Source organism: Scatophagus argus, chromosome 11 (genome assembly GCF_020382885.2).
Source record: "Scatophagus argus isolate fScaArg1 chromosome 11, fScaArg1.pri, whole genome shotgun sequence".
Classification (NCBI taxonomy): Eukaryota; Metazoa; Chordata; class Actinopteri; family Scatophagidae; genus Scatophagus; species Scatophagus argus.
The window spans coordinates 1,693,495-1,706,677 of record NC_058503.1 but is presented as its reverse complement, the minus strand read 5'-3'; the positions used below and the strand labels follow the sequence as shown (position 1 = coordinate 1,706,677).

The following is a 13,183-nucleotide window of genomic DNA, read 5'->3' as shown; positions in this document are numbered from 1 at the left end:
GTTTATATGTTCTCCCTGTGCCTGTGTGGGTTTTCTCCCAAAAAACATGCACATTAGGTTAACTGGCTAGTCTACATTGCCCCTAGGTGTGAGTGTGAGAGTGTGTGGCTGTATGTCTTTATGTGTCAGTCCTACGATTGACTGGCGACCAGTCCAGGGTGAACTCCACTTCTTGCCTGTAGTTAGCTGGGATAGGCTCCAGCCCCCTGCAACCCTGACAGATAAGAGGTATAGAAAATGAATGGATGGATAGAAATATAACAGGTGGTAATAATAGTCATCGGTGCCAAATAGGACCACAGCAGGAGGTTTAGATGCAAACCATGGGAACCTGAGAGACAAGAAAGCACAAAGACGGGGAAAAAGTGAAGTTAGTGACATGCATTGATGGGACGTGAATATGTGTGGAAGGAGAATTAAAGGAGGAGAGAGAAGCTCGGTGAATTATGGGAGATCCCTGGCAGTCTAAGTCTTTAGCAGCATAACTAGCGGCCAGTCTAAACCAGCCTTAACTACAAGCCTTATCAAAAAGGAAGGTTTTAAGTCTGCTCTTGAACGTACAGAGAGTGTCTGCCTCCCAGACCGAAGCTGAAAGATGATTCCATAGAAAGGGAGCTTGATACCTAAGGCTCTGGTTCCTCTTCTACTTTCGTTGACTCTAAGAACCACAAGTAACCCTGCATCCTGTAAGGTACTATGAGCTCTTTAACATAAGATGCCGCTTGACCGCTTTGTATGTGAGCAGGAGTATTTTAAAGTCTATTCTGAATTTTACAGGCAGCCAGTGTAGAGAAGCCAATACAAGAGAAATATGCTCTCTTATATGAGTTTTTTTCAGTACACATGCTTCATTCTGCATTCTGGATTAGTTGGAGAGTCTTTATGGGCTTATTGGGGCAACCTGATGACAAGGAGTTGCAATAGTCCAGCCTGGAGGCAATAAACGGGTGGACTAGTTTTTCTGAATCTTTTTGAGACAGTATGTGCCTAATTTTTGCAATAATTGTGAAGGTGAAAGAAGACAGTCCTTGAAACAATACAAGCACAGAGACAAGACACTCATCTGATGCAAGCAAAAGATCATTTGTGACTTTGACCAGCACTGTTTCTGTGCTCTGATGAGTCCTAAAACCAGACTGGGAATCCTCAAATAAACTATTATTATGTATGAAGTCACGTAGCTGATCAGCAAATGCTTTAACAGGGATCTTAGAGAGAAAGGGAAGGTTAGATATCGGTATATAATTACACGACAATGCGCTTAAATACAAAAAATAATATACTGTAATTGTGTTGTGGGGGGACATAACATTATTTTAAGGCTATCACCCAGATTCACTGACTTGTCCTAAAAGACGTCTCAATTCACAATGCGGAAGACCATTGTATATTTCGAGCCAATCAACGAGCAATGTTTGCAGACCCCGCGCGGCAAAATCACGCCCCTGCTGCTGTGTGGGCTTATCTGATTGACCATTAGATTTTCCTCCCTTCTCTGATTGGTCCATATGTTGTCAGTGTACTCGGGAGTTGGAAGCCGGGTACCTGCCGCTCCTCTTTCAGCCTTAGTCACTTTCAACTCAGTTAACCTGGAATACGGGACAAGACGTCATTCCACCTCCTCATATCATCGCTGACTGTGTTCTAAGGTAGGTGTTTGTAGTGTATTCGAACAACGTGACGCTATAGTATAGTATAGTACAAGTATAACGTATATTATTTACGATTCTTAGCCGTAATGGTAGTTCTCATCTCGATGTCTTGCTACATTGGTTAGCCAAAGTCAGGCAAGAAGTCGTTGAAAATAACGTTGAGCATAAGACAAATAAAGCTAGAATGATGCCTTTTTTGTGTTAGAGTAAATAGGGTTCTACGTCTAAGTCACTTTCATGAACCCTTATTGAAATAAATTCGCATCCTAAGTCGTACGTACGGCAAACTAAGGCCCGTAGTAATAGCGAACTCCTTCCTGTCATCGTTTTTAATACTGTCATTTTCTGACAAGTATTTCAAAACTGTACGCTAAACGGCTAACATTTTGCAATCCGCTTGTGACAAACTCCCTTTGGCCATCTCAGCAGTCTCCTCCCAGTCAGGCGATGATCACCCTGTGTGCTTATATAACTTTGACATCCTGTAGAAAAAAAGACAAAGAAAAGAATCCTCAAGTTAGCAATGAATCCAGTCTTTGAAACGCCACCTTGAAAACCACCCAGGGGTTTTGTTTGGTTCACTTTGACAGGTTTAAGATGATTACGAAGTATCGAGTTGTGCAAATGAATGCTGAGCCTGTGATCAGGCTACTCCCAGTTTGTGTTTTGAATGAATTCATTCATTGACTGCAAAAAGGGACTTCTAGTCTGTGGTATCAGTGTCAAATGGTGAGGTTCAAACTCTCTGGAAATTCAAATGACAATCTGTGTGTTTCACTGCATGTTGCATGTGTGTGTGTTTCAATCGGTGATGGATTAAATGCAGAGGAGTAATTTCCCATCTTGGGATTAATAAAGTAAATAAAATTAAAAAAAAATTACATGACCTACATATTTGTCACTTAACAATTTAATACATTGTCAAAAGAGTAAGAACTCTTCATCCCACATCCCAAAAGCAATAAGTACTAGTTTTATTTTATCAGGCGAGAGGTAAAGGATGATCTCTACAAACCATAGTGTGGTGGCATGGGATCATGGGAGTTGTTGTGTTCATTGTTAACAACCACTGATGAAAATCTATGTGACATGACTCAAGCAGAAATGTTCTCAGATGAGGTAATGTTTTAAAGTTTTATTCACATTATATTTAGTCATGTCCACTGACTTCCTTCCTCACTCTCTGAATCTCTCCTAGATGTTATAGTGACAGATGACCGAATGAAACGCACCATTAGCTTGAATGAATTTACAGATTTCTGTGGATTTGAAAATTGTTGGAAATGTTTGGGATAATGTCATCACGAAACTCAACAATATATATAACAACAATAGACATTTTAATGGTGAAACGTTACATATGATATGTTTAAACAGCAATAGCTCGATAAAATACTGCACTGCCACTATCTCTGATGTGTTCTCTGTATTTCTCTATGTGTATGTCCCCCGTGTCCCCCACCAGGCTATAAGATGTCTCAAAAGATCAAGGCAGGCTCTGTGGTGGAGATGCAGGGAGACGAAATGACTCGAGTCATCTGGGAGCTCATTAAGGAGAAACTCATCTTGCCATACCTGGAGCTTGACCTGCACAGGTGAAGACACCTTAACATGCCTGCCATAAGGCATGGAGGGCACTGTAGATTAACTTTGTCTCTTAGTTATATCCTCATTTCTCTTGAAAGTGTAGGACATTCTGGCACCAGTATACCTGGGTTTGTGTTACATCTGTTCTTGGGTTTAGAAAAGTACTTCTGCAAGGTTTACACTTATCAGAGGTGACTAACTGAAACTGAATAAAAAAGAAAATTAAGTGGCAGTTCCTGCAATACTGGGATTTCTGGTTGGGCTTGTTTTTTTTTTTTTGGTTTTTTTTTTTGACAAACATGACCCACCACACACACCTACCCAATAGAGATTGTGAACAGCAATCAGTAAGAACATCTGATAAGCACCTAAGGAACAGGTTCATAAATACAGGCTGACCATGAGCCTTGTCCCTTTGTTTCCTCCCACTGAGTGTTAGGTACAGCGTCTAACTGCATGATGATCACATTATAGTCACACATGTCAGAAAAATTCTCCAAAGTTGCTGCAATGTGATAATACTAAGTTAGTTCAAATATATATAGTTTTGTTTAAATAAACATAGTTCTACAACTTGCTTTGGGTTTATAATTGGGGAATTGGAAATCAGCTGCACTTAGGTAGTAAAGTATAAAATTGTGGCAACGACATTTCTTTACACATATTATTCAACTTATTCATGACATATTAGAGTATTGTTGTACATCAATCACTATACCATCTAATGTTCAAGTAATCTCACAGTTTCTCCTGATAGGGTTCCAGATATCCCCTGTATTTGTTCTATGTGGAGTTATATCAACATATGTTTCACATTGGCATTTAGGACCTGATACTGAAAAGTGATTGGTTGGTTTTCCAAAGCATTTTTACCAAGAAATCCTCCAAATCACTGAGGGATGTTTTTAACATACCTATTAGTCTTTTTTTTTCTAATGGATGACCCTGGAGGTCATTAGCAAACAATTTTCTAGTTTTGGCCATTTCACAAGCATTTCACAATCAGCTCCACAAGCATGTTTTTTCCCATTTGACCTTCTCCTCTTCTTATCTTTTGCATGGATTTTGTTTGGAGTTGTATGTTATTTGCTTCACTGTCATGTGGAGTACACCTCATTCATGTACCCACCCCCCCCTTAATGAACCATATCTTCATACTGTGAAGAGGGGCCACAACATTTTGAACTTTGCCTTCCTTATTCAGGGAGATGTATTTAACGTTTTACAGTGTTTTCATCGTCCCTTCTAGTTTGGCATTGTAAAACCTAATCATGTATTGCACAAAACGCTTTGGAAGTTTCATTCAATATGGTATAATAATTATTGGAACAGCATTGTGTCACCAAACAGGACAACCATGGATAAGCAATCCTGGAAAAACCACCCTATGACACACTAACAGTGAAACCTCTTTGCTACATTTTGTTGAATACATAAAAGTCATTTTAAACGGTAAAAACACTTAGCAGGAACTTTTACTTTAGGTTAAACTGAGATATGTTGAAAGCAACTTGAAGGACATAGATTTAATCTTTTCTAGCTTAAGATGCCCAAGGAATACAACAGCTTGTTAATTTAGTGATGCAAGTTGAACAAACAGGAAAACAGAATCTACGATCAAAAAAACATGGAAACAAAACAAGAAGACATTCTTGTTAAACCCGAAACTCTTTGTTTAAAGCTTTCTGTGTCTCCCTCTTTGGTGGTATGTATTAGTTGTTCAGTGTCTTACTGTTGTAGCTGGGTATTGGCTATCGGGGGATGGGAAGAAAGGAAGTAGGTTAAAGGTCGTGGCTGCTGACGTGTTGGTGGCTACACAAGAAAACACACAGGCAAATACTTGATGGGAATGATAAGCACTTTGAGCTTAGTCTAGTTTTCAGATGAAGTATACTGAAGCATACCCTCCTTCAACAGTTTGTTGCTAAACTGTATGGTTCCTCAAATACAAGTCTAACAAGTGGAGCTGCCTCTTTATCTCAGCAGATGGTCAGTCTTCATTGCACAGTTGATTCATTGTTTCCTTATACAGGAAGATATATTTAATGTTTTACGGTATTTTCATCGTCCCTTCTAGTTTGGCATTGTAAAACTTAATCATTTATTGTACAAAAGGCTTTGGAAGTTTCGCTCAATATGGTATAATAATTATTCTGTTGGAACAGCAATGTGTCACCAAACAGGACAACCATGGATAAGCAATCCTGGAAAAAACAACCTGTGACACACTAACAGTGAAACCTCTTTGCTACATTTTGTTGAATACATAAAAGTCAGTTTAAATTGTAACAACACTTAGCAGGAACTTTTACTTTAGGTTAAACTAAGATATGCTGAGAGCATTCCTCGAGGGACATAGATTTAATAGTTTCTAGCTTAAGATGCCCAAGGAATACAACAGCTTGTTAATTCAGTGATGCAAGTTGAACAAACAGGAAAACAGAATCTACAATCAAAACAAGACGACATTCTTGTTAAACCCGAAACTCTTTGTTTAAAGCTTTCTGTGTCTCCCTCTTTGGTGGTATGTATTAGTTGTTCAGTGTCTTACTGTTGTAGCTGGGTATTGGCTATCGGGGGATGGGAAGAAAGGAAGTAGGTAAAAGGTCGTGGCTGCTGACATGTTGGTGGCTGCACAAGAAAACACACAGGCAAATACTTGATGGGAATGATAAGCACTTTGAGCTTAGTCTAGTTTTCAGATGAAGTATACTGAAGCATACCCTCCTTCAACAGTTTGTTGCTAAACTGTATGGTTCCTCAAATACAAGTCTTACAAGTGGAGCTGCCTCTTTATCAGTCTCAGCAGATGGTCAGTCTTCATTGCACAGTTGATTCATTGTTTCCTTTGTCTTTGTGCTGCTGACCAGTTTTGCAGATCTTCTCATTAAGGCGAGCTACAGGCATAGTGCAGTACTGTGAAGGAAGTAGGGTAGGAGGTTAATGGTTTTTCTTTTTTTCAGTTCATTTATATAGTGCCAGTTCAATACAAAAGGTATCTCATGGCACTTTCCAGATGTTGTTTGACACAGTCATTATGTTTCATGTCACAGCCATTGTGCTTTAATATTGACAGATTAGTTTCTAGCCAACTAAAACACTGGCATATATGCTCTCTTTTAGTGCTTTGTAAGGGCTTCTGTGCAGTGGTGTATAATGAAGTGTAAATTATGACTGAACCTCTTAAAACAGAGTGCTTTTGTTTATGGTGTCCCATGCCTCTGCTGCTGAGATTGTAAATGGTCTCCAAGTCTATTTGGTTCATGTCTTTCCTTGCATTTCTGCCTATTCCATCATTCCTTCCTTCCATTTTCTTCCATGTCAGGGCTGGAGCCTATTCCAGCTAACTACGGGCGAGAGGCGGGGTACACCCTGGACTGGTCAAGGCCAGTCAATCACAGGGCTGACGCACAAAGACAGACAACCACATACGCACACACTCACACCTAGGGGCAATGTAGAGTAGCCAATTAACCTAATGTGCATGTTTTTGGTATTGTGGGAGGAAGCCGGAGTACCCGGAGAAAACCCACGCAGGCACAGGGAGAACATGCAAACTCCACATAGAAGGGCCCAGATCAGGACTCGAACCCTGAACCCTCTTGCTGTGAGGCGTCAGTGCTAACCACTGCACCACTGTGCAACCCTTGCTTGCTCTTGTACTTAAAAGCTGACAAATACAAAGACTTAAAAGACTCTTAATTTACCATCATAAATGACACAGAAAAGCAGCAAATCCTGTCATTAAAAAAGTGGGAACCAGAGAGCGATTATCAAAATAGTTGGCAACTAATTTTCTTTGGGTTGGCAAATTGACATGTACTGCAGCCAGCCACAAGGGAGCAATCCAGATGTTTTGGCTTCACTTTATATCAGCTCTCTTGTTGTTCATCTTTATATTCAGTCAGTGGTACTGACTAAAATATGTCTGTGTCATAAAGTCAAGCAATGGGAGCTGCCATTGAATATTTATTCAAGCTCATAGGCTCCTAGTGGTTATTTGCTCTGGGAGCAGATCAGATCAGAAAGGTTTTTAACTTTTGACATTTTTTCACATAGGCAAAGTTATTTATTAACACATTGAGTTGCATCATGTAGTTTAGTATTTTTTTTTTAAAGGTACTATTAATATTAAACTCTATTCTCTTTGTCTCCTCCTGCACAGCTATGACCTTGGTATGGAGAACCGCGATGCAACAGATGACCGAGTGACGGTTGAGGCGGCAGAGGCAGTCCGACGTTACAACGTGGGCATCAAGTGTGCCACCATCACACCTGATGAGAAGCGTGTGGAGGAATTCAAGCTTAAGCAGATGTGGCGTTCTCCCAATGGCACCATCCGTAACATCCTAGGAGGTACGGTGTTCAGGGAGGCTATCATCTGCAAGAACATCCCTCGTCTGGTGCCTGGCTGGATCAAGCCAATTATCATTGGCAGGCATGCCCATGGAGATCAGGTACCATTTTGGTTCACAAGGATTCAGTTAGTTGGTTTGCTTTGTTTTAATGTGTGAAGAGTATTTTTATATTGATTTTAATATTGAAATATTAATTTCAATTCAGATCAAAGTAGCTTAAGAGGGAATCAGATGCTTACACTGCAAATCATGAATTTTAATTTTTGTGACGTCATCATTCCATAGACTACTTTAGTGTGCTGCCTACAGCACTACCTGAAGCTATACATGATGAGAAATAGCCTATCAACACTGGAGGCTACTGTGCCAGATTGGAGCTGCTCTGGCAATTGAGTGGAGCTGTGTGTCAAAGGGAAAGCAGCAGATATTTCCTACGTTTCAGTAAACATCACTGTCTTTTATCGTGTAAGCCTACAGGATTTCAGTTAATGGAGGCGAAAGCAACAGCTTTTAAATTGGTAACTCTTTGGCTACAGAGTTAAACACAGCATACTTTCATGTATTTTCACTCCAGTCTGCATCAAGATGTTGGAGATTATTATTTTAAAAAGTCACAGAAGCTGTAAAACTGTATTTCTCATTCTTGATAGTTAAAATTTGCAGTTAATCCACAGTTCACGTGCGGAACCATGGGCTCGATCTGTAAAGATCACAGATCAACTATATGCTGTCACACCACTATGCAGAGCCGGACTGAATAGCTTAGATACAATGAGAATTCATTAGCCATTTTTATGCCATATAATATTGTGTCACAAGTGTTGATTTTGTATTCAGATTCATGTTTCACTATTTGAAAGTCAAGTCTAAATGTTTGCAACTAAGAAATGGGGTCGAGAATTTAGTTACTCAATATGTCAGCTTTGACAAATTCTGGTCTAAACTGGACTTCAGGTGTATGAGGCTGAGATAATACAAAACTGCAGGGGCACAGCTAAAAAGAGCAACCGTATCTGGGTATCAGTTATATGAGTCTTTATTTGATGTGCAGAGAAACTTACACCGAACAGCTCTCTCTTTCTCTGACACATGCACGATCATTTCTGACTCACCTGGCTTCCTGTCAAATCACATATGATATCAGTGAGTTCCAATTCATACAGACTGTCAGTGTAGCTTTGTCAGGACTCTGTTAATAATTATATTTCATCAGCTGTCCTTTGGACCTTAATGTTCTACCTCTATGGCCTGGACAAGCTGAGGCAGTGTCAGAACTAAATTATGGTTTGTGGCGCTTCGCCAAAGTCAACAGACGACAACAGAGGAGAATTATCCAGGTGAAGTGTCAAATAGTTGCTAGTTACATCATATTCCATGCATGTCAGGGGTATGCATATTGTATACTCTGCTGACATTCTGTATTAGCACAGGTGATAACAACCCAGACCTGCCAAGGTTTATGGCTGTCTTGGTCCCTGACATTTGAACCTGACATCGGACCTAACACCATTTTATGGGATAGGGTCGATACCTTTTTTAAGCTATCTCAAATGGTTATGTAGTTTAATGGATTCAAACAGCCTTGTTACTTTCTAGTATTAACCTCTTTCTTACTCTGTGTGCTCCCTGCAGTACAAAGCCACAGACTTCGTCGTGCCTGGGCCTGGGAAAGTGGAGATGACCTACACGCCCACAAATGGAGAGCCAGTTAAATTTGTCATCCACGAATTTGCAGGTAAGAACACAGACGGCCATGCTTGCAACCCCTCACCACAAGTGGGTCAGGCAAGATACACAATATGCTTTTAGTTTCACACAATAGATACAGGTCTCAGGTGTGCAGATGTACAAACATCAGCCTTAAATGAAAATTATCTAAAGCAAAGACGTTGAATGTGGTAATATATAACTAAGCTGCACTGACACCAAAGAAAGCTTTTATAAACACATTTTCCATTGTGTTCACATTGTAAAATATAAGATATGGCTTATCTGTATGTTTCAGTTCTGTTGTAACCATTCACCTGTTGTGGTGTTATCACTCGAAACCAAACACTGAGCTAACTGAGTTTATAAAATAGGGCTACGTTTTTTTGTTTTTTTTTTAAGTTAACCATTAATCTGGCAATTATTTTCACGATGTCAAAAAACTGTGACATTTCACATACATCTTCAAATTGCTTCATGTGTCCAACCAACAGTCCAAAACCCAAAGACTCTTCATTTACTATCATAAATGACAAGACAATGCAGCAAATAGTTAAAAAGCTGGAACCAGCAATTGTTTGGCATTGAAAAAGAAGACACTTAATTGATTATTAAAACAGTTGGCAATTAGTTTTTTTGCAATCGATCCGTCATTGCAACTCTAATATGAAAGGTTAATTAATGACTATGAACAAAAGGGGTTTATTTTGAAAGCCTTTATCAGTGGTTATCTAATACCATTTTTCCACTAAAACTGGTGTGCATATACAGGTTTTTTTCAAACACAGGTAAAACCACTAATGGGAAAGGAGTCAATTGAAAGTTTGCCTTTCTGTCTCCTACCCTATCAGGTTGCATGCTGAAGACATTAAAACATCTGTGCTGAGAATTGTATATGCACAGTACTGAATAGGTAGTGACATTGTTACCATGGTTACTTTTTTATATCAACTTTGACTGAATGATGTTCTGGTAACTTGCAGTCCAGGTCATAGCATTGCACCAGAAAAGGGGTTAAAGGTTTCCACTACCAATCAGAGCTGGAGCCGATAAAGACCCGTGACTATTGCAGAGTCATTTGACCTGGGAATGATTGCAGAGAGTAGAGAGTAGCCAGATGTTAGGGATTTTGCAGTGTGAAAGGGGTAAAATTTGAAAAGAAACATTGTTATATTGATTGCTTGGTCATACTATAAAATAATAAACACAACCACACAAGCAGAGTTTTGCATAATGCATATGGACCTGTGTGTGATGGTCTTGCTCAGTGTATGTGAATGCACCATACTTTATGTTTATATCTGTGTTTGTCCAGGCACTGGTGGTGTAGCCATGGGGATGTACAATACAGATAAGTCCATCAGGGACTTTGCCCACAGCTCCTTCCAGATGGCTCTGACCAAAGCGTGGCCCCTGTATCTCAGCACCAAGAACACCATCTTGAAGAAGTATGATGGTCGCTTTAAAGACATCTTTCAGGAGATCTACGAGAAGTAAGGAAAATCGTTGCAAACACATGCAAAGTAGCTCTTGTATCCACATCTGTCACCTTCAAAACCACAACTAGACACACTTTGATATTAAATTCAGATCACAAACTCAGGTAGTGTCCACTTTCTTGTTTGCCCAGGGAGTACCGTGCTCAGTTTGAGGGCAAAGGCATCTGGTATGAGCACCGTCTGATAGATGACATGGTAGCCCAGGCCATGAAGTCTGAGGGAGGCTTCATATGGGCCTGCAAGAACTACGATGGAGATGTACAGTCTGACTCTGTTGCACAAGGTTGGTACACACAACACATTTCCAATATAAGTTATGTGAAGAACTATGAAGAAACATTCCTATTAATGTAACCCCTGAAAACTACATTGAAACAAGAAATTGGATTTTTGTTTTGAAAGATTTTTGATTCTGCCATCACTTGTTCAGAGATTCTCTGTTGTTCATGTGGATTTGTGTTACTCTCTCAGGCTACGGCTCCTTGGGTATGATGACCAGTGTGCTGATCTGTCCTGATGGACGCACAGTGGAGTCTGAGGCTGCTCACGGCACAGTGACTCGCCACTACAGGCAACACCAGCAGGGAAAGGAGACCTCCACCAATCCCATAGGTTAAGAAAAAGAGAGAGAGACATGCATAGTGATAAGAATTTAGCAACTACCCAAAAGGCTCTAGTGATAAAACAATGAATTCATACACAGTACAGTACATGTGAACTAGAAGTAATAAACTAAATTCTGTCTTTACGTTGACTGTTTGTGTGCTACAGCCTCCATCTTTGCATGGACTCGAGGGCTGCTCCACCGAGCAAAGCTGGACAACAATGCAGAGCTGCGAGTGTTCTCTGAGGCGCTGGAGGCTGTTTGCATCGAGACCATTGAGGCTGGTTTCATGACCAAGGATTTGGCTATCTGCATCAAAGGCCTGCCAAAGTTAGTGTCTTCATGATCTAATACTGGGTTTATGTTTTAGCATCTGGTGCTACGGCGTTCATGCTGTAGAATAAGAACGTATTTATATTTCAGTACAGAATTTTAGTTTAATGTATCATCTAATATCAGACATGTTTCACTTTATTTACAGTCAATGAACAGTAAAGGAATGCCATGGTATTATTGATAGCTAAATGTTTTTATGTAATTTTATTAACTGTGATACCTAGCAGCAATGATAGCAAGCAGGAGGTTTGCACTGGAATGTCTTTGCTAAGTTAGTGTGCTCTCCAAGCTGTCTGATTTCATTATTTGACCTAGGCTTGGATGGCAAAATGTTTAGATACATGCAGCCAAACTCATTACCTCCCACAGTATTTTCAATTGTACTCTCCTCCTTCCCTCTGTTTGCAGTGTGACACGTGCTGACTACTTGAACACCTTTGAGTTCCTGGACAAGCTGGCAGAGAACCTGAAGATTAAGTTAGCCAGCCAGCCCAAACTGTGATCTCTCCTCGTGGCCTAAGCAGTTTAAACATATACACACACATGTTCAATCACATGCACACAGTGACATCTATACAACTGGAGCAGGGAGGAGTCTTCCCAGGATTCCAGGAGACTTAGGGACTAAAACAGAAGTCATTTCCCGACTGGTCTGATCAAGCAGGTTGCCTTTTCACTAAGGAGGCTTCTTAACAGGATCGGCCACCATCCCTGTTAAGGACTCACTGATATTCAGCCGTACTCGAGACAGTGAAAGTCGTCTCCGGGATTGATACTGAGCAAATAACCTGACGGCTTTACCATAATTGCACTACGTTCCCCGAAGTGAGTGTGATGTGTGGTGTTAGTATTTGTTGGAGATCTGTGCTAGACAGGGGACAGAATCTGTCTGAGGGACTCTCTTGACTCTCACTGCCTTATTTGTTTTGTGTCAAAGTCATAGGTTGATTCTTGTAATCTCCTGTGTCCTGTCATGTTTTTACAATACCTCAAGAAACATTCTGTTTTAGTGTCAGTTGAAAAATACAGCACCTGTATTTCAAACATGACAGCCCTCAGCATACCATTACTGTTCAGCAGCATGAAACATTTGGTCTGGTATTCTCATTTATAGTATTCAAACAATGGTCCTGCCTCTGCGCAATATGATTACAGTACATTGCTTTTAGATTTTGTGCTCTTATTGACTTTACTAGTCACGGTTGTTTAAGAGGTGTATTTATTTGTCCTTCCTTTGTGTATGTGTGTGCGCGTGTGTGTGTTAACATCCATTATTTCAATGATGTATATTCTGGCCAAAATTCTTCATCAGATTGTCTGTCTTTTGGTTTGTAATCATCATTGTGCCCATCAAGTCCTAATGTGTTAACTCATAATAAATGAGTTTTTCCATAAATATTTTTTGAGAACAGCTGGATTCATTTGATGCTTTCTGTTTTT

The 13,183-nt window shown here is 40.1% G+C and overlaps 1 protein-coding gene across 1 annotated transcript; it reads left to right on the top strand.

Annotated features, from left to right (window-relative positions):
• Positions 1 to 1,491: 1,491 nt before the first annotated feature.
• idh1 (isocitrate dehydrogenase (NADP(+)) 1) lies at positions 1,492 to 13,139 on the top strand. The gene is made up of 9 exons (XM_046404007.1): positions 1,492 to 1,649; positions 3,118 to 3,247; positions 7,405 to 7,696; positions 9,230 to 9,332; positions 10,620 to 10,797; positions 10,935 to 11,086; positions 11,275 to 11,415; positions 11,575 to 11,737; positions 12,152 to 13,139. The coding sequence occupies exons 2-9, from the start codon at positions 3,126 to 3,128 to the stop codon at positions 12,243 to 12,245; spliced, it is 1,245 nt and encodes a 414-aa protein (XP_046259963.1). The 5' UTR covers positions 1,492 to 1,649; positions 3,118 to 3,125; the 3' UTR covers positions 12,246 to 13,139.
• Positions 13,140 to 13,183: the final 44 nt, after the last annotated feature.